Source organism: Fistularia commersonii, chromosome 16 (assembly GCF_037954325.1).
Source record: "Fistularia commersonii isolate RoL2024-O1a breed Wild chromosome 16, RoL_Fcom_v1.0, whole genome shotgun sequence".
NCBI classification, from domain to species: Eukaryota; Metazoa; Chordata; class Actinopteri; order Syngnathiformes; family Fistulariidae; genus Fistularia; species Fistularia commersonii.
The window spans coordinates 7,643,896-7,664,219 of NC_141299.1; the positions used below are offsets into that span (position 1 = coordinate 7,643,896).

The window sequence follows — 20,324 nt, forward strand, 5'->3', positions numbered from 1 at the left end:
ATATATGTCATACTTCACTGAAAAGTCTATTCTCAGTTTAAATTGAAAACAGGACTATTATTCACCCCAAAAGGATTGCAATGTCATTAATTTTCCCCATGTGTATTTTTTACCTTAAAGCACATTCAGCAGATGTGAAAACAGCCCTCCTGTGCAAAACAAACGAATCAGTTCATGCAGTCAGTGCAAATATCAAACTAATTTAGGATTGTTGACAAAACAGAAAATTGGGCTTTCATGACACTTTCTAAAGCTATATAGCTGCTAGCTTGCTATTATTTTGGAAATTGATCAAACAATCTACCGCTCAGTGAACAAAAGTTACTTCAGAGAAGGTTAGGAACATAAGCAATGGGAATATAAAAAAGACACACACACAAACACAAACACATCACACAATAAGTATATGTATATATGTATTTATTTGCGTATGTATGTATTCACACACATATATATATTGTAGCGTGGGGGACAGGGGGTGGACTGTGGAACCCCAGAATCCTTTGAAAATGATGATGATTATGACTGTTGGGAGCTTTTCATGGTTCTATGTTAAAGAACTCCATGATTGAAAGACTTTACGATGATGTGTTCGATGTGTGACACTAACCTGCATTGTTGGTTATCATAATGGAGGAGTGCAACTTCGGGCTAACTGTTAGCGCTGAGAGACAACCCCCTGGGTTTCTGCAGTTTGTTGACTGTTGAATTATAGCCATCTTCTACAGAGAAATTTATCCTTGACGCCAAGTTTTGCTTTGCTAAACCACAGCTATGTGTGTGTGTGTGTGCGCGCGCTTTTCTATACATATTTCTCTCTATATATAGATATATTCTCTCTCTCTCTATATATATATACATATATATATCCATTCCTTTGTTTTTTTCTGGTGATATAAATCAGTCATCAGTGGTCACTAGGGGGATGTTAACAGGATAAACTAACAATCCATCAGGTGTCTGTTGAGGTTCTCAGTTATCCAGGTCATCGTGAATTCTTGTCGTAATCTTCTTGTAATGGCAACTAGACTAGAATTTCTTCACTTGAAGACGTTCCACACCCATCCAAGAGGCTTCTTCAGTTCATGAACAGAAGTATCCTTCAGGTGGTTCCCCTTTGAGAAGTAGAGCAAGGTGCCATAAGGGCACTGCCGATTTTATGCTCAGTCCCTGTCCTGTGCAATGACATGACGTGGATGAGGGTACCCTGTTTGATGAGCAAAGAGGGTTTGCTCATTTGATTCCAACACATTTTGGTGGGAACAGCATCTGCTCTATTAGCCCGATATTCATGGCTGCAGATTGTTGGCCCCGGGCCCGTCTGTTGCCCCCATTCAAAACAGATCAAAGCCTCTGGTTTCTGCCAAAGACACTCCTGCTTTATAGGCCAGGGTGTTGGCTGCTGCAGGCCTCTGCTCAGTGTCTTGTTAGCTTCTTCAGATCCTTGATGATGTAGTGATGCCTCATGTTATCTATCATGTATACACACGATTGAAGACAAACACACACACACACACAAACACGAGCACAAAGTGGTTAAGCTTTGTAGTCTGGTTGACATCCCTGTGCAGTGTTTAGAATTCAGGATTGATCAGGGTTCCTTGCTTTTGTCAGTGATTTGCTGTTTAGTCTTCATTTCATGTCACTTTTTTGTCTTGTGATGATCATGATCATTTTGCTCAGGATGTGTTTGTTTTAACAGTTAATGTAGAACTTGATTAACCTTGCAACTAGACTGTTCTGCCAAGCTCATGTTTCATTTAACTGCAGATTGGTTTGCTGCACCTCCAATTCACTTTGATTTCCAGCAGGTTGTGGGCAGCTGAGACTGTCCAAATTTTCTGGGGTGAGGTAGCAGGGGTTGAATAAAAGAACTGGCCAATAGCTGCTAAGGAACATTTTGCTTGCGTTTGTTTCAGACCGTTTTATGCCAAACTTTCTTTTGAAAAAGAAGATGCTGTAACTTTGAGATTTTGCAGAGAGGAAATTGCTACATTGCTTGGATCCAGCTATATTCATCCAGCAGTGTTTGGTCTGCCTCCGTTGTTTACAGCTGCAAGACATCTAAGGGCCTACAAAAATTCTGTCATTCACCTTGCTGATATCCCTGGAGCTTAATAACAGAGTCAGCAAAGCAAAAAATGATATACATGGATTTGAACTGCGTGAGTTTAACGGCTGATTACTTGCTCCTGCATCCATCAGCAACTGACAAGCTGTGCAAATAGTGGTCCCCATTGGCAAATTCAAGGTGACATAAAGTGCTGCTTCTTGACTAGATGTGTGGTCTCTTCTGACCCCTTTACCCCATGTCAATCTGAATTTATCTTGATCTGAATGCAATATTTTCGCAAGTAGGAATCAAAGAATTGTGGTTCATCTTTACCAAGACCTTCACGCAGTCCTAGAGAGGGGATTTATTAAAAATAAAATCGGCGAATGCTAAATCTTCTTCTATGATATGTATTTCCAAGCTGGATATTTGACTGGCATTCCATTTTAGTGTTTTCCTGTAGGAATGTGAAACATCTTGATAAATCAGCACTAATATACCGAGAAGCTACATTCTCCACATTTCCCACTGTCTTGCTGCCATTTTCCACTGAGCTAAAGTAAGTGAGGTTAAGAATAGATGATGGGACTAGCACGAGTCACTGCGACCCAGGAAACCAAACAAAGACAGTAAGTCAAACCAAACATGATGAACAAGCGAGGCTCTAAAACAGTGCTCCCCATAAAAGACCATGCAGTGGCAATACTGTTTGTTGGTGACATGAAAAAAATATTCAAAGACCAAACCATATTTAAAATGCAGAAGTTTGCAGAGACTCAAGAAGTTTTTTTATTTAGTTATTTGTAGCTCTTCCCTGAAGAAGTAACATTCTCATCCTCAGCAGAATATCTTATATTGTCAAACAGAAAGGATGTTCACAGGCCTGCTTTGTTCATGTAACTACTTTGTGATCTTGCATAATTTTCTAACCTTCTGTTGTTTTCACTATTTAGTGTAATTCTGGTTTTCAGGCCTATTTTTCACATTTATTTTTACATTAGAATTTTTAGGCAGTCAATGTGTTAGGTAATTTTCCTGTTGTTTTTTTCAGTATTTGTTTTTATCTATTCATTTTACTAAATATAACTCATTCTATTTATACTGTATTGCCATCTCCAAAATTGCCTTTAGGAGTTCATCTGAAAGTAAGCATCCATGTTTCATGATTTGTCAACATAATTTATTAAAGGATACAAATAAAATAAGTATTTAGGGCTTGTCCTATATGTTTTTCCTTTTGCACTAACAAGAGCTCTGTGGGCTCTGTTTTATGTCAGTTAAGAAAGTCCACGAAAGGAAGCTGTGACCCCTGCTGAGCCAGTAGGAGAAACCTGTCTAGCTTTGTTTGCTCATCCTTAACCAATAAAACGAAGTGTGCCTAGCAGCCTTAACACCAGATAATGGAGCAAAGATAGAGCCCTGAGTCGGACAAAAACAAACTCTTTCTGCTAGGTAGACTAAATGTTAATGACAGCATGAACCTCTGTTGACATACCTAGGAGTAAACACTTTGTATCAAACTCGGTGTTGAGACAGAAATGTCATAATAGCTCTTGTCTTATCTACATGCAAAAACCACAGTAACTAAAGATCCGATGCAGTCTTTAACAGTTTCAAAGAAAGAAAGATTTAATGGAAGCAAGTAAGTATTTATTTCTGCCTAATGAACACAGTTTTTTACCAGTTGAGTATCTATTCTTGTAATAAAACCGAATATTTTTTCTAAATTCATTTTCTAAAGGACCACAGTGGTTGAAGTGTGACATATTTAACAATAAACTTTTTGTGTATCTAAGTGTTCACTCAAACAGCAGTAGCGTAAAAATGATGAGGCACTGGTTGAAGTGTGATGTTTGTCATTCTTTTTCCCAGTTGAGGGTTCTGATGCTCCCATTTCTCTTCATTACATTTGTCCCATCTTCAATCTTGTATGTGTCTCCCGTCTCATCTTCTACCCATTTATCCTCTACTGTTGGGCAAAACGCCATCAGCCAGAGGATACCTCACATGGAAATGGGGTCATTAGCTGTTGTGTATTGTATCACTCACCTCTTTAAGAAGCTGAAAATCCTTTTTTTTCAGATTAAAAGACATACGTGCAGTTATGTTTTTATATGTATCTCTGGTATGCACTTAATGTGCTAAAGGACACTGCTGAAAAGCATATAAGTTTTTGTACAAACATATATGCACAGAGATATATGGCTTGTCACGTCTTGAGCTCTGACGTTCAGTGATATAGTCCATTAATAGGAGTGTCAATTCATTTTCCGCCATCCCTGTGACAGCTTCCAGTGACAGCTATGCATCATTTCCATAAGCAGGGATAGACTGGGGCAGTCCTAGACTTTCTCCTATAGAAGCCCAATGCATAAGACAAATGTACTGCTTTCAGTGGCAAGCTTGTAATTATAATGTTCACCCATCACACAAAATTAATTAACATATTAGGTTAATGAAACAAGTTGTGCTGTAACGTACAATAAATGAAGTACAGTATAAGATCAAATTTAAGTTAAGGCCTCTGCTATCAATGCTGCAATGACAGCTGTGTACTTTTGCAACGATAAAGAGGGATCTGAAAGACACTCGTAAGAAAAATGATCATTATCGAAAGAGTATTAGTTCAAGTTAGAACTAAGAGTATGTCAGTTATTAGATTGCATGGATATTAAAACCTGTGTTTATTAAAATGTTCATGTCTGCACAGTCTTGATGTCTAAGTGATAACCTGCTACGAATGAATGCAAAATTGAACAGGATATTGATCCTGCAAGTCCAAATATCTGTAATAGGTAAACATTTGACAGTAGAATCACTTGACCGTCACTCATTCTATAGAAAGAATAAGCCTGCTCTGAGTTGAACTATAATTGAGCTGATATTATTCATATATTTTACGACCTAAACATTATTATTCTTTACACCAATGACAAGCATGATGCAGTGATATCCCATTAAAAGCATATTTAATGATTTCATACTTTCATTCTTCATAATCTCAATGTACTGCATTAAATGTCAAATATCAGCTGTTTTCATGGTGTCAGCCATAGCAGGAAGGATACCTTTTCTATTCTTTTCCGTGGATTAAAAATAAAGTGACCAACTCCATTGTCCAGAATGTAAAAGATTAAAAAGTGCAGGTGTGCCTGGATTCTAGATTGTGCATAAGTGGTAACAATGACAAAGTGGAAAGAGAGGAAGTCGGAGATAAAGCACGGATCCAGCTTTTTATTTGTTCTTTGCTCCTAAATCCTTGTGGTTGCACTCTGCTGACGTGGCCTGGTTTGCAACCTGTTCAATAACACATTGGTGGCATTTACCGCTGAAGTATAAATTATGTAAATATATACAGTATAATAATGTAAATATAGTGAGGCATTTTGTCAAAGAGACAGAGTGAATATCCTTAATCCATTTGAATTGATCAGTTCAATTGAAAGTGTTACTAAGACAATTTAATATTTACTTGCTGGCAGGTGATAGCGCCATTGTTTTGTATGAAGTATGCTCTTTAAAAGGTTCAGTCATTCACAAGCAGGAATGGAGAAACTTTCATTACTTCTGAAAAAAACACAATGTTGAGTAGTCCAAAGATTGAGAAAACAAAGTTACTCCACCTGGCATTACAAGAAATGTAAGCAATTCAATCTGCAGTTCAAAAAATTGGAAAAAAAAGAGAGAATCTAAACAATTTTTCTTCATGTAACGGGTAAGGAGCAAACTGTGACCTTCAAGCCTTCAGACTACATTCCTACATGTTTCACACGGGCTCTGAGAACATTTCTGAGAACAATTGTGTTCCACCTTCAAGTACAAGATAAGATTCCAGATATTCCAGATATTTTTTCAGACTGTATATTCTATTGGTAGTGGTTTTATCTCAATTAGTATTGCATATGTATGTAGATAGGAATATTCAGCTAAATCATGTCATTTTGGGCAGGTCAGTCTGTGTTGATGTTTTTCATTTCAGTTGCACATGTGGTGCCATGAGAATAAAAAGTGACACATCAGATGTGTGTTCTTCCTCCTCAATTGGTTCACAGCACCACTTGAATCATATATAATCGGAACACGGGTTTTTCTGCATTGTTTCTGCACATTTCCATCGCCAATCACATCAAATTTTGTCACTGAGCGTTAACGGACTATATTTTCTAATTTAATTTCAGTAGAGTCTGACTATGTGTCGCCCACCTCCAATTCACTGAATTTGAGTGACACAGTTACTAATTGAAGTCTAAGACAGGGCAAATAAGAATGTCAATAAACATAGCTGTTTCTGTAACAATTTCAAAAAGTAGTGGAAGTAGCCCAGTGAGCGAGAGATGTCATTTCAGTTTAACTGAGACTGCCACAGTTGGAATACTGAGGCAGGAAACGGATTATAGAAGAAGCCACAGTTTATCCTTGGGTGTGATTGAATGCGCTGGATACTTTGTTTGTTGACTGCCTCTTAATTGTTGCTGACGTACTGAAAATGAGGTGGAATGTATCAGTTTAAAATGGAACTTTTAAAGACTTGTGTTTATTTCCTTCGTCAAATGAAGAAAATGTTGAAAAAAAAAAATCCTGTCATTGTTTGATACCAGTCTTAATTTTGTCAGTCAAATTTTGCAATGAGGAGTACTGTCCAAATTATGTATTTGTCTTTTCCAGTATGAAATGTAAAGTATATTGTGGATTCATCGAATAGATGTGTATGTAGTTTAGACCCATTTAACAAAACAATTAAAACAGATGGATCATTTTCTCATATCTTTGAATCAGGTTGGCAACAAAAAACAGTAATTAGGAAAAAAGGAGAGCATTAAAATGTGAAAGCACAAGCCAAGAAAGACAGTTTCCAAAAACATAAGCAGCAAGAGGGATTTGATAAAAGAAATGGAGTGGAATTAAAGAAGCCAAATTGGCACTGCACGAGTAGCGACAAGCAGAAGTAATGACTTTATCCAGAAAAGTCTGCATCCAGACATTGTTTGTACATAATATGATATATCTGTTGTAGCTTTATATAATAAAATACTGGTGATTACTGGTCATTGATGTGTCTGTGGGCCAAGAGAACAGAAGTGTTCTCTGGGACCAGTTTCATTGTTTTGAATCATGGCTGGAGGGTTTTATTTCAGCTCTTAATACATCATTTTTGATCCATGCTCCCTGAATTTGCCAAATTTCACCATTCGGTTCTTAATGTGACACCGATTTTTAAATGTGTTAGATGCATTCATACTTACGGTAATAGCTTCTGGGAGGAAATAGCATGTGCTCTTAATTCTGATTCAAACATACAATTCTGGTTCAAACTCTCAGGCAAGATCCTCACATGTTGCCGACCACGATTGGGCTGAAGGCTAATGGGACCATTATTTTCCCCAGCCTTGTGTGGATCAAAAAGACTGGAGAATTGTTCGGGCCATTACTCACTGATAACACCAATAATACATAATATCTGAAAAAAGTTTTTATATTTCTTTGATGTGGAAACCTGGAGGCCTCTGAAGACTTTCTTAACTAAACTAAATTAAATACAAGATATCTTTTTTGTCAAATGAGATATAAACCTAAGTTTCTATTTTTTATAATTATTGCAATGCCATGTCATCCAAGCAAAGTCTTCATTTTCTTCATTATGTCCCCTTGCAGTGTGGTGAAAGCTTCCTGCCCTCCGCATATGTTTGACTGTAAACATACTCAGTGTGCCACTCTAAATTTCTGCTGTACATTCAAGACTGTTACTGAAGAACAGTTAGGCGTTGACTCTCACCATGATGAAAGAATTTCCTTCCATCTGCCACTTACGAGATGAACTCGCAGCTGAAGAAGCCTCCTCTCTTATGTATATTGGATTGTTTGAACAAGTCAGGCTTCTCTGACATTTCATTTTTTCCTTGATTCTGTAATAAACGCTAAAGCCTTTGCTTGCAGTCAGTGTGAAATGAGCAAAATATATTTAGCGCTGTATTAGAGAGGTGTAAGGAAGATTTTATTTTCATCATTTTGTGTCCAAGTGTAGTATTGGACAGAGGTTGCTCCCTCTGACCAGAGAACATGTGCTTGCTCAAATGTACCACTCATCCAATTGACAGTTTATTCCACTGAGAGATGAGTCACCCTGTTTAAACACGCACACAAAAAACCTGTTTGTGTATGTGTGTGTGTGTGTGTGTGTGTTTGTGTGTGTGTATTTGTGACAATGACTTTATATGCTGACTCTTTCAAGCAATTCTAGTTGCTTAAACTATAAACGATGCAGTTGAGTTGCAGTCAAAGTCCCTCCACTGCACATTTAAAACTCAGCTATATTTGTTGAAAAACTCTCACTTCAGTGAAAATGGTGTTTGACAAAACCTTGGTAAGGTCAAACTATAGTAGTTAGTGCAGGGTTTCAATTATTTGACCAAAACGCAAAGTGGTTTTTACTAAATTTCACCAAATAACATAATATTATATTTAACACACTTCAGTTGGATGGCCTCTCTTCAGTGTAGTCTCTTCTTCATTTAGAATTCTTTAGCCTTTTTGTATATCTGTTTATTTTTCTGACTAACAATATTCTATAATTCCCTTATTTTTCTCTGTTCACCAATGCAGCCATTTCTTAACAAAGGTGAAATGATGTGTTATTACTATATAAACTGATATTTATTCAATGACACAACCAATGAAAATCAGACACTAGTAACTGTTACAGTATTTTCTTATTTGTTTACATACACGTAGCATTGTGATTTCAGTTGTAAATCAAGTCTGTTGCATGAGATATGATCCTTTATGAGTTGTATGTAACTCTCAAGTTACTTGGAAATAATGTTTCATCCAATTAGTACCCTGCATGTGGATTTTCAGTCATGGAAGGTGTGTGTTAAGCAACTCTGGCAACATAATTTTGCTGCATCTCTCGCACCACATGAATCTTGTGGCTTTAAATTTCAATTCAGTGACCTAATTAGCAGATGGGGTTTGGAGGTTATCTTGTTGATGTGTTATTGCAAAACTCTATAGCCACTTATTCATCCCCAGGGTGCGCTGTGTTCGTGCAGTGTTTGGGTGAGTGTTTTGTTTACAGGAAGGTTAGTCATGCATAAAACCCACACAAAAAATCCAATCTTTCAAGCTTCAACAAAACAAACCCCATGTCATTTTTTGGAATGAATGGGGAATAAATGGTATATATTCGACACAGTTTATGCAGTTCAATCCTACTATGCACTAGATTCAGCTGCTTCTACTTTAACCAGAACTCCAGATATGAAATGTGTTGGGAACGAGTTGGGAAAAGGAGAGTTCACTGTGCTTCTGACAAAGATTATTATGACACCTGTAAAATTGAGGTGGTTTAAAAGCCGAGGAATCAATTTTATCCTCTAGTGCTGCTGCTGCCTCTCCATGCTTAACTCTTTGAAAGTAAAGTGGTTGCATATTCATCATTTCCAACATAAATAACAAACAACTTTGTACAAGAATAGTAACCAACACAGTGGCTGCCAACTGCTGCCTCTAAATAATTTACTTGTGTTTCCTTTATCTTGACAATATTATTTAGAAATTCTCATCATTTTTTTTAACATAAATTACAAGTAGCAGAGGCGCATTAATGTTCCTTTTGAATTAAACATTTAATGAAAAGCGTTTTTTGTGCACGTCTAAAATAATGTTTTGTTTGAAAGGAGCTTTACAAAAAGACCATGACAATTAAAAGAGCTTCTATAAATAGCTGATGCTGAGAACATTATGAAATACTATCACATTTTCATATTAACATTAAATACACATGAATCACTGATTTATTGATATAAAAGATGTGGCTCGTCAAGAATAAGGACCTAAACCTGGTATCTTATCAGTACCCATTGAATACAATAATGGAGTCAATCTTCAATCATCTCTAAGTGAATCTGTGTCATTTGCACCAACGAATATATTCATAATCACTTCTGAAGATGGATGTTCATGAGTCACCGTGCTGCAAAATGAAAATATATTCAAAAGAAAATAAAAGATTCACAGCGATTGTACCTTGTAAAACTCCTACTTTAAATCAGTGCTTTTCTGTAGAGGTGGTTAATATAAAAGTCCTCCGCCACAGAGGAGAGAGAGCCTGCCTCTGACTAAGGCATAGCAGCATCTTCCTTCTCTAAACACAGCCGAGCGTGATAAATTCTCATGGGCTTTACAGAACTGTCATGTTTCCTTAACAGCTTCATCACAGTGTTCCTCCCATAGCTACGAGGTATAAATGGGTCAAAGGATCTTCTTGTGGAGCTCCAATTTTCTAGTAACTGTACACACTAATGTTATGGGTGATTACAAGATGGTAATTAGATGATTAAGGGAGAGTAATTTTGAGTATTAATTCATGCGTCTGCACATCTCTTTTCATCTAATCACACCATCACACCCCTATTGCAGTCAAAGTCCCTATATGTATATATACACACACACACACACACACATATACATGTGTGCATATATATAAATATTTGTGTGTGTGTTGCAAAACTGATCTTTCTGTCACATTTAACAAGAGTAACAGTATAAAATTTGAATCCATTCATGCTTCTTCTGCCTTCTCCTTCCATTCACCAGTACAAACAAGTGGAGCAGTACATGTCCTTCCACAAACTACCAGCAGACTTCCGACAGAAAATCCATGACTACTATGAGCACAGATACCAGGGCAAGATGTTTGATGAGGAGAGTATCCTAGAGGAGCTTAATGAGCCCCTGCGCGAGGTACGAAAACACACAAAAATTTCCACTTAACGCACACTTCAATCCCTCCTCTGAGAAATCGTTCTATTGCACTGCCCTGATCTCTTCATCTCAATAAGGGAAACTGTATTGCAGTCTGAAATTTGTCATTTTCATATACAGGCATATAATACATACAGGTTTATTAACTGTTTAGAATGCATTTGCTGGTTTTGTGGTCTCAGGTTTAGCACTTTAAAGTTTGTCAAATTTTCCGAATAAAGAGATTTTTTCCAAAGGATGCAGAGCAGATGGCTTTAACCTGATTTTCAAATGGACTTCATGTACCCACGCTTCCAATAGTCTTCCTGCCAGCTGCCACCGTTTACAGCAATAAAAAAGATCCTCTTGATTCAAGGATGGCTCAGAAGCTGTTTTACTAAGTATATTCTGCAGAAAAAGAGTTAGAAGGCTGAACTGGGTATCACCAGGATCTGTTAATGTAATTAAATATAGATATAAAGTGCAATTTCTACTGGCTGTTATACAAAAAGTCATTTTTCTAGGTATTCCATATATGCATAAAATCTGTCATAAAATTCCTAGTTGAAGGAGCAAATCATCTGTGGTATATGACGGTAAAGCAAGCATTGACCATTACATTTCTGCATGGTAATGTAATAGTGTGCGACATGCCTGCCTTACACGATTAGAGTGGTCATTCCTGAGCTTGCTGTCTGCTGTCAACATTTAGGAAATTATCAACTTCAACTGCCGTAAACTGGTGGCTTCTATGCCACTGTTTGCCAATGCCGACCCCAACTTTGTGACGGCCATGTTAACAAAACTGAGATTTGAAGTCTTCCAGCCGGCCGATTACATTGTCAGAGAGGGCACTGTTGGCAAGAAGATGTACTTCATCCAGCATGGTGTCGTCAGCATCCTGACCAAAGGAAACATAGGAATGAAGCTGATGGATGGTTCTTACTTTGGAGGTAAGGTGTCCTCCCTTTCCCTTTTGCTCTTCTTTTCTCTACACCTTGTTTCACGTTCACATTTTCCTACGCTCATTTTCACATTGTCATGTGTGAAAGAAGATGTTGATGTTGATGCACATGAATGTAAAGTGGACAGTTACGAAGCTGCTCAAAATTGTTTACAATGAAAGCTCTCTGCTTTGCTAAATTTTGCCCTTTATTGTTCGCAGATGACCAATAACTGTGAAACTTCTTTTTCAGATAGTTCAATGAATTTGGAGTCAAGTTTTATGGAAGATTTTGTATTTCTTATATTCAAAATTAATATGGCCACATGGCAAGTCTTGCCCAATAAGTGTTTTTTGATATTCAAAAATAAAAGGTTCTTTCATCCAGGTGTGAATCAGCGTTTTGAGTTGAGTTTTAACTCAGCCTCCATGTTTCTACTGCACAATAATTTAGTTTTACTTTGTTTATACATTTTACCTCTGCTATTTACCCATAATATGTGAAAACGATATCACACAAACACACAAGGGACAATTTGGGGGTCAGGTGACCTCCTGAGATAGGAGAAGCTGCAGTTCTTTCACGCCCTCTCCCATTTTTGAAGGATGAACATTATCAATGTAGGAATGGTGTTTCCACTGTATTATTTGATGCATTTAGTTCAACCTTATATGTTGAAGAAATTAGATTTGCATGACTGTGAGAAAGAGGAAAGTAAATTCAATACCAGTTGCTGTTGCCAAAAGATTATTCCAGCTTGTGCTACCAGAGATTGATATGGGATATTCTAATGCTTTTACTTCTGTTACATCATCTGACCATAAACAATGTATTCACACAGTACAGAGTCTTTCTTTGTAACCTATTAATCATTGATATATCAAGGAAATATTAATCCTTTTAAAGCTGAGTAGAAAACACAGTCACCATAGAGGTCACAGTTAGATAACCTCAAAACAAATTAATATGAAGTACATGTTCAATATTTCTGTTTCCAGCTGTGGCCTGGATCCTGTAATCTGGTGATGTTGTTATTGCTTTTTAACAGGATCTATCTATCTATCTATCTATCTATCTATCTATCTATCTATCTATCTATCTATCTATCTATCTATCTATCTATCTATCTATCTATCTATCTATCTATCTATCTATCTATCTATCTATCTATCTATCCATCTATCTATCCATCCATCCATCCATCCATCCATCCATCCATCCATCCATCCATCCATCCATCTTTTTGCTGGCTCATTCGTCACTACACTGAAGCATTGTGGCGACCCCATACATACCCTTTATGGCATCTGCTTGTCATGTACTTTGCCCCCCTTTCCCTTAGAGAGTCAGAGAAAGCCGATCTTTAAGCATCTCCAACACATAGAGGTATAGAGCTAGCAGAAAGGAGATTTTGGGGCAAAGAATGGGAACAAGAGCTTGAAATTAGGCATGTAGCTCCACTCTCCTGATATAGCGAGCTCCCTTAACTTGGTCACCAGCTCTGTGCCAGATTTAGGGGAAATAGGTAGCTACAGCTGCAGTGAGAGTTTCATTTATTTACTTATTTACCTGTTTATTGATCTATTCATTCATTCATTCATTCATTCATTCATTCATTCATTCATTCATCTATGTATTTATTTAGTCATCTTTGAGAGATACAACCTTTGTCTTGTGTCTCTCTCCACCTCCAGAGATCTGTCTACTAACCCGTGGCAGGCGGACAGCCAGTGTGCGTTCAGACACCTACTGTCGCCTATATTCACTCTCCGTGGACAATTTCAATGAGGTGCTTGAGGAGTATCCTATGATGAGAAGGGCCTTTGAGACTGTTGCCATCGATAGATTGGACCGGATAGGTAAGAACTGGTTTTCTTAATGATAAGTAAAAATGATGAGTTTTCTTCATCTTTTGCTTTTGGATAAAAGTTTGTGTATGTTATCGTGTTTGTTGGTGCATAATATTAAAAACAATACAATTTGGAACTGGAAACTTTGAAATCTACTCAACAGGGCGATCAGAAATTTCTTACCCTCCCTAATTCTGTATAACATCACATAAGAATAAGAATAAGAATAAGAATAAGAATAAGAATAAGAATAAGAATAAGAATAAGAATAAGAATAAGAATAAGAATAACTTTATGTATCCCGAAGGAAATTGTTGTGCCAGAGTTTCAAGTACAACATAACAGTAAATTCATACATGAATTCATATGCTAATAGGTGCTCACAATTCATTCATCAGTCCATCCATCTTCGACTGCTTAGCCAAAGTCGGGTCACGTAGGCAGCAGCACCGTACACGGTGTTGACGGAGCACTGCTTCTCCCTCCCAAGCTGCCAGATGGTGGACAAGAATCTCCTCGAAGCCCACTGGAAGTTGTTTTCCATGGTCTCCCCAAACTCCCTCACGTACGTTTGAGTCTGCTAGGTCTGACCAGCATCCCCTCCCACTATTGGAACTAGCTCACCATTAGAGTTGACAGCTCCGCCCCTCTCCTCCCTTGAGTGTCCAGAACATGCGGCCAAAAGTCTGACGACACAACCACAAATTCAATCTAAGAACTTTGGCCTAGGGTGCTGTTGATGCCATGTGCACATAGGGACACCTTTATGCTTGAACATGGTGTTTTTTATGGACAATCCGTAATGAGCACGGAAGTCCAGTGGCAAAACACCGCTCGGGTTCAGATCTGGGGGGCCGTTCCTCCCATTCACGCTCTTCCAAGTCACACTGCCGTTGCTCAAATTAACAATCTCCCAGTAGAACGAGGGGGTCCCCAGTAGTTGTGCCCTCTAGTAGTCTCTCTAGGGACCCCCAAGAAGGGTAGGTAAGCTGAACTGCTGTTGGTTGCAAACAAACAGTCCGAACAGTCAGAACAGTCCCTCTACCTGAAGGCAAAGGGAGGCTACCCTCTTGTCCACCAGGTTGAACCCCAACAGCTGAGTTGGGGGGTTATCAATATGCCCACACCTTGCCTGCTCCTCTCACTGGGGACAACTCCAGAGTGAAAAAAGGAGTCCTGCCCTCTCAAGAGGCTTGGTTCCAGACCCTACGCTGTGCGTTGAGGTCAGTCCGACTATATCTATCAAATCTCTCAGCTTTGCACACCAGCTCGGGCTCCTTCCCCACCAAAGAGGTGACATTCCATGTCCCTAGAGCCAACTTTTGCAGCTGAGGGTCGGACTGCCAAGGTCCAGCGACCGCCCAACTGAACAGCATGTCTACTGATAGGTTTTTGAAATATTGAAGTCCCTTATGATTGCTGCAAAATTCAATGTAATTTCTAAATGCAGGTGTAAATTTAGACAGATAGAGTTACAAAATAATATTTGGGATTTTTATCATTATGTTCTGTTGGTTTGCGACTCAAGAATGGTGTTCCTGAAATTACACCTTCGAACAATCAAATAAAGTATGACAAAAACATCTGTGTTAAAATGATGGGATATTCTGTTGACTGATCTTGACAAGATATTTTGAAGGGAAGAGCTTAGGAGATTTCTTAGGTGTTATGTGTACCAGTTTGAAAGATTTAAGATTCATGGGACTTCAACTTGCAGGAGCTTTTTGGAAATACCTTATTTGCAAGTAAAAACATAATTTTATGACCCTCCCAAGTGACCTCCCCCCTCCTAAAATAACACCCGTACCACAGCAGTGCTGTGGAATGGGTTAACAAAAGCCCTGTGTATAACACGCACCAGATGTTGCCATAGCAGCCAGATTCCACACATAAGCAGCATTCTGACAGTCCACTCACATATAGATGGAAGATAAAATGATTCAAATCAAACACACCAAAAGCCTATCAAACACTGCTCAGACTGCAAAGACTCAGAATAGAATAATAAAAGTTTTTGTCTTTTTGGAGCACAAAGACTGGCTGAAGAATAAGATCTCTACCTTCTTTGTTCATGTTCGAAATAAGTCCCCAAGTAATCTAAAACATCTCATCACCGTTCTGTCCATTTTCTCCCTTTATCATTCATGAGTAGGTGGATTTGAAAAAATTTCAGATCTGACAGACATTACATTACACATAATCTTTATGAAACCTTTCACATACAAAGAAGGTATGATAATCCCTTGTTAATTGCATTTCTTCTCTTAACCAGGTGATGAGAGCTTAGTTCTTACACATGTGGATATACTCAAATTCTACTGAGAAGCTATTCTGATTACTTGCAAGATGCTCGCTTAAGTCCATAGTCTTTCCACAAAGAACAACAGGAAGTAGCTCTTATTGATCAGCTGTAGTTGCTCAGTCAAAAGCAGCCCTTTGATGTTACCACCATCAACTTTTAAATGTGGATTTCAAAATCTATCACTGCCCATCTGGCTTTACTAGGCGTGCAAGAAAGTATTAAAGTTGAATGATGGATGTATTGTCCACCATGTAACAGCATCTTTCAAGGTAAAGCTATTTTTCTTTGCAATGATCTGACCCACCCAGATTATACTAAATTATCTAACGCTGGCGGGAACCCTGCCAGGTTGAACTTCTGTCCTCACCCAAATAGGGAGAGAAGATGAAGTATTTATTGTCCGCAATAAATCAGAGATCAGCTCGTTGTTATGTTGAAAGAATTGATCTACTGCTCTCCCATATAATCAAGTAGAGATTTTTTTCTGTTCAACTCTCCATTCACCCTTCATTACACCAGACTGGACAAACTTGTCATACCAACTCCCAGCAGGTTCCACTCACCAAAATCTATAATCGCCTGCTGATGTAACAGCGGCGAGAAACCACAGAGTTGGATTCTGACCACTTTGTGACATAAACACAGCTTTTTGCCTGAGGCATGTGTCATCAAATGTGATCAGGTAGTTTCACACTCCCCTGCTGTGTCAGTCAGGGCTTGGCATTGTGCCTGTCCTAGTGCGAACCTGTAATATGCACAGCCTTACTCTGGTACACACCTGCTTTTGGTGCATTTTTCCAGCTGGGTGAACATGTGCTGCATGATTTTTTATTGCATGTTAATCTGCAGTTCTTTTGAAAAACATGCATTACCCTCCTGAAAATGAGCGCCCAATGACTCAGAAGTACTCAGATCTGTGGATAAAAGGAAGTTCGTAACATGTTATTATTTGGAAAGTGCCAACAAGCTAACGCACCAAAATTCAGGGGATGAACTGTGAATGTTTCCATTTTTTTTAAATTTGTGTACACTTATCAATTTGTGAGGTACTATATTGTAAAATGGAATTCAAGAAGTTTTCTCAAATGCATGTATTTACGTTGCAAAAAGACAGCTTTCTTGTAGCTTTCTTAAAAATCCAAACTCTATTCACTTTAATGAAAATGAAATAAAATGTGATTGCATGCATTTACAAAATAGAAATTGGGTGTGTATATCCGTATTTTTCTGTTCAGTCAGTGAAATAAATTTTTGATATACTGTATATTATATATACACAAGGAACTGATGTGTGCTAGACTGTCTTAGCAGTAGAAAGTGACACAGTATATATCAACCGTGTTTCAAGTTGGTGCTTCCACAAAAATATTGCATTAAGTGTGGAGTTTCCCGCGCATGATTGATGTTTTTATAGAGCACCTCAGCCTGCAGAGGGCAACTCAGATTACTTTTGAATGAGGCTCAAAGTTGATAAATACTGTATTTTAGAGTTCCGGGAGCCAAGGTGGTCTTTGCAACAAAATGTACGTCAGTACCACTTTTTATACACGGGTATTTAAAATTTTATCACGTGGACTGATGTCAGTGAGTGTACCTGCGGTTTTACCTGTCCTACCAGAAATCTATCTCTTTTAGAATCTCAATCATTAGAAATGATGCCAATCATGGAACAGTTTTGAAGATACATAAGTTCAAAATGAGCTGAATATAAAGGTTGAACGAAATGTTATCATTTTAAATATTGTATTGCTTAGCCAGAGGTGGTCACAATTTTTTATTCATTTATTTCTTTGTAACCGATAAACTGGTGATGCTTTATATAAAGGTTTTTATATCACTCACATTAGCTACCTCATAAGAATGTGCCAAGTATATTTCAACCCAAAATGCAGTAAAATTATCTCAAAAACTGTTTACATTAAAATTTGACTTTATTTAGCATTTATGCTTCTTTGTACTTTTGTCATTGCAGGCAAGAAGAATTCAATCCTGATGCATAAAGTTCAGCACGATCTGAACTCGGGTGTTTTCAACAACCGAGAGAATGAGATGATCCAGGAAATAGTTAAATATGATCGTGAGATGGTTCAACAGGTGGAGGTACCACGACAGCAAGCCATGTCTGTGACACCACCACTGCCTGGTGGAATTTTAACTCCGTCAAGTTCCCCCTTCCAGCCCCAAAACTCAGCAATAGGTACGCTCCAGCAGGCTGTAGCCATGAGTCTTTGCCCACCAATGCAAGGGAATACAGTGGGAGCTGGAAATCTGCCGTCCCCCAGGGTAGTGAGGAAATTCCAGGTAATGCAAAGTGAATCAAGTCCTGTCTCGGCATCTCCACTACAGACCCAGCTTCTTGCTTCTGGTGCCTTTGCTCCAGTCTTGTCAAGCCCCCCTGTCCAGAGCCCACTTGTAGTCCTAGGACGATCATTCCAATACGGATCCAGTGCCCTGGCTGAACCCGCCTCAGGTTCTCAGCTTTCTTTAGCTCAGCAGCACATAGTCAGTCCTGCACACCGACCCAGCTCGCATAAGAGCACCCATTCTTTGCAAATGGGGAGTCTGGGCCAAGACGCAAGAGCACTGTCAGCCTCTCAACCCTCACTACCACACGAAGGATTGCAACCAGGAGCTCCCAGCCCACCCCAGTCAACTAGAGTCTCCTCCACTTCCATTGGACCAACACAGACCCATTCCAGCCTTTCGGGCATCCGGGGTGTTATTCCACAAAGGGTTGTACTGCCACACCAAGTGTCAGTTGGAGCATTTCCTGTAGCATCTCTGCCGAGTTTCGGGGCTGGAGCAGGGTTGGCAGTAGTAGGGGGTCTGGGCACAGCCCTTGGGGACTTGAGATTACCCAAGAAGGACTCTATCGTGAGCCTTCCCGAGACAGACCAGGTCAAAGTCAGATCCAGGTTATCTTCAAACTTGTGATGATAGATTTCTTGAAAGAGTGTGCCCTTTTCTAGTGAGAGTCCTGCAGTTGCTTCTTCTTCGTTTCTTTTCGGCTTTTCCCTTCAGGGGTCGTCACAGTGAATCAACCTACCCCATCTAACCCTATTTCTCTGTATCCTCCTCCCTCACATCAACTAACTTCATATCCTCTCTCACTATGTCCATAAATCTTCTCTTTGGTCTTCCTTTAGAGTTACTATTCTCTGTATTTGCTCTGGTTTGACTATTTGAATGTACGAACAGCAGGAGGATCAGAGCAGAGACTGTTTATGACACAATAAGCCTGTAAGGAGACTCATAATACTCAAGCATTGAGTTGTTTAGATGCAAAGAAAACATGTGCTCTGTTCAACTAAAATGAGACTTCCCATCTCCACCTTCGTTGGTTAGTGTATTCCCTGCTGTATAACGTATCATCTTCACACCTTCCTTCCTCTTCCTTGTGTTTTCACCTCATTTAACAAAGTAAGGGTTGAAAAGGACTAAGGGAGAACTGGGGATCAACCTCAGATATCAAAAGCTGGCAATTTTTTTCAGTTGTCCTTGAAAATCTTTCAGCTGTACATTGGTTGATTGTGGTTTAGTGGGTTCATGCTAAGTTTTAACCTCAAACAGTGTATTCTCGTGTTTCCTGTTCTCGTTAAAAGAAATCTATAGGTCAGACTTGTAGACTCAAATGCATCCTTTGAAAGAGATAGTACTCAGTATAAAACACGAATGCTCTTATAACATTTGACCAGATGTTTTAAACCATATATCCACCCCACCTGTGTGCATTATTGGTATAGAAAGAATATTTTCATTGTACAGGTGACCTACTTTATAAGTCTTCGCTGCTACTCATAGTCATCATGCGTAGAATATTAATCCCTAGAATCTACAGATGATTGACAATGACTATCCTTTGTACTTAAATTACAGCTATGGGACAGATTGTCCTGTTCCATCCATGTCATTGATTTATACAGGAAATGTTGGGATATTTGTTGAATTTCAAGCTGTATTAACCAATGTTTTTGTATAAACAGTGAACCAATCAATTTATCGTAAGATGAAGGCAGTTACTACAGCTAAGAACTAGCTGGGAATGACTGCCGCTTCATCTTAGAATTTCTTCCCCAAAAATGTATCAGCTGCTGTCACAGATATTTGATAAACAAAACAAAACAAAACACAAAACAGATCCCAATGGCAGGAAATATTAAATTAATTTTGTAAATATATTTGACTTAAATCAGCTGCTAATGAAGCTTGTCTTCAGAATGTACAACTTGCAGGGTTTCTGACAACAATGACGATAAGCAATTTTGCAACATGAAAAAAAAAACTTTTTAAAACAATTGATTAATGTAGCTATAATATTCATTAGTTGACAAAAATCCTAATACCATTCTCTAGATGGCACTTTCTGATAATAAATGAAGTATTGGGTTTATGGGTTGTAGTCGTGTGACTAGTAATATCTGACCACATTTTGT

At 38.5% G+C, this 20,324-nt stretch overlaps 1 protein-coding gene across 1 annotated transcript in view; it reads left to right on the plus strand.

Moving 5' to 3' along the window:
• hcn2b (hyperpolarization activated cyclic nucleotide-gated potassium channel 2b) overlaps positions 1-20,173 on the plus strand; it is a 39,050-nt gene extending 18,877 nt beyond the window's left edge. Inside the window, exons 5-8 of the mRNA XM_086162086.1 lie at positions 10,649-10,795; positions 11,508-11,748; positions 13,434-13,598; positions 17,864-20,173. Coding sequence (XP_086018212.1) covers positions 10,649-10,795; positions 11,508-11,748; positions 13,434-13,598; positions 17,864-18,825 — 1,515 coding nt within the window. The 3' untranslated portion in view covers positions 18,826-20,173. The remainder of the gene's footprint in view (positions 1-10,648; positions 10,796-11,507; positions 11,749-13,433; positions 13,599-17,863) is intronic.
• Positions 20,174-20,324: the final 151 nt, after the last annotated feature.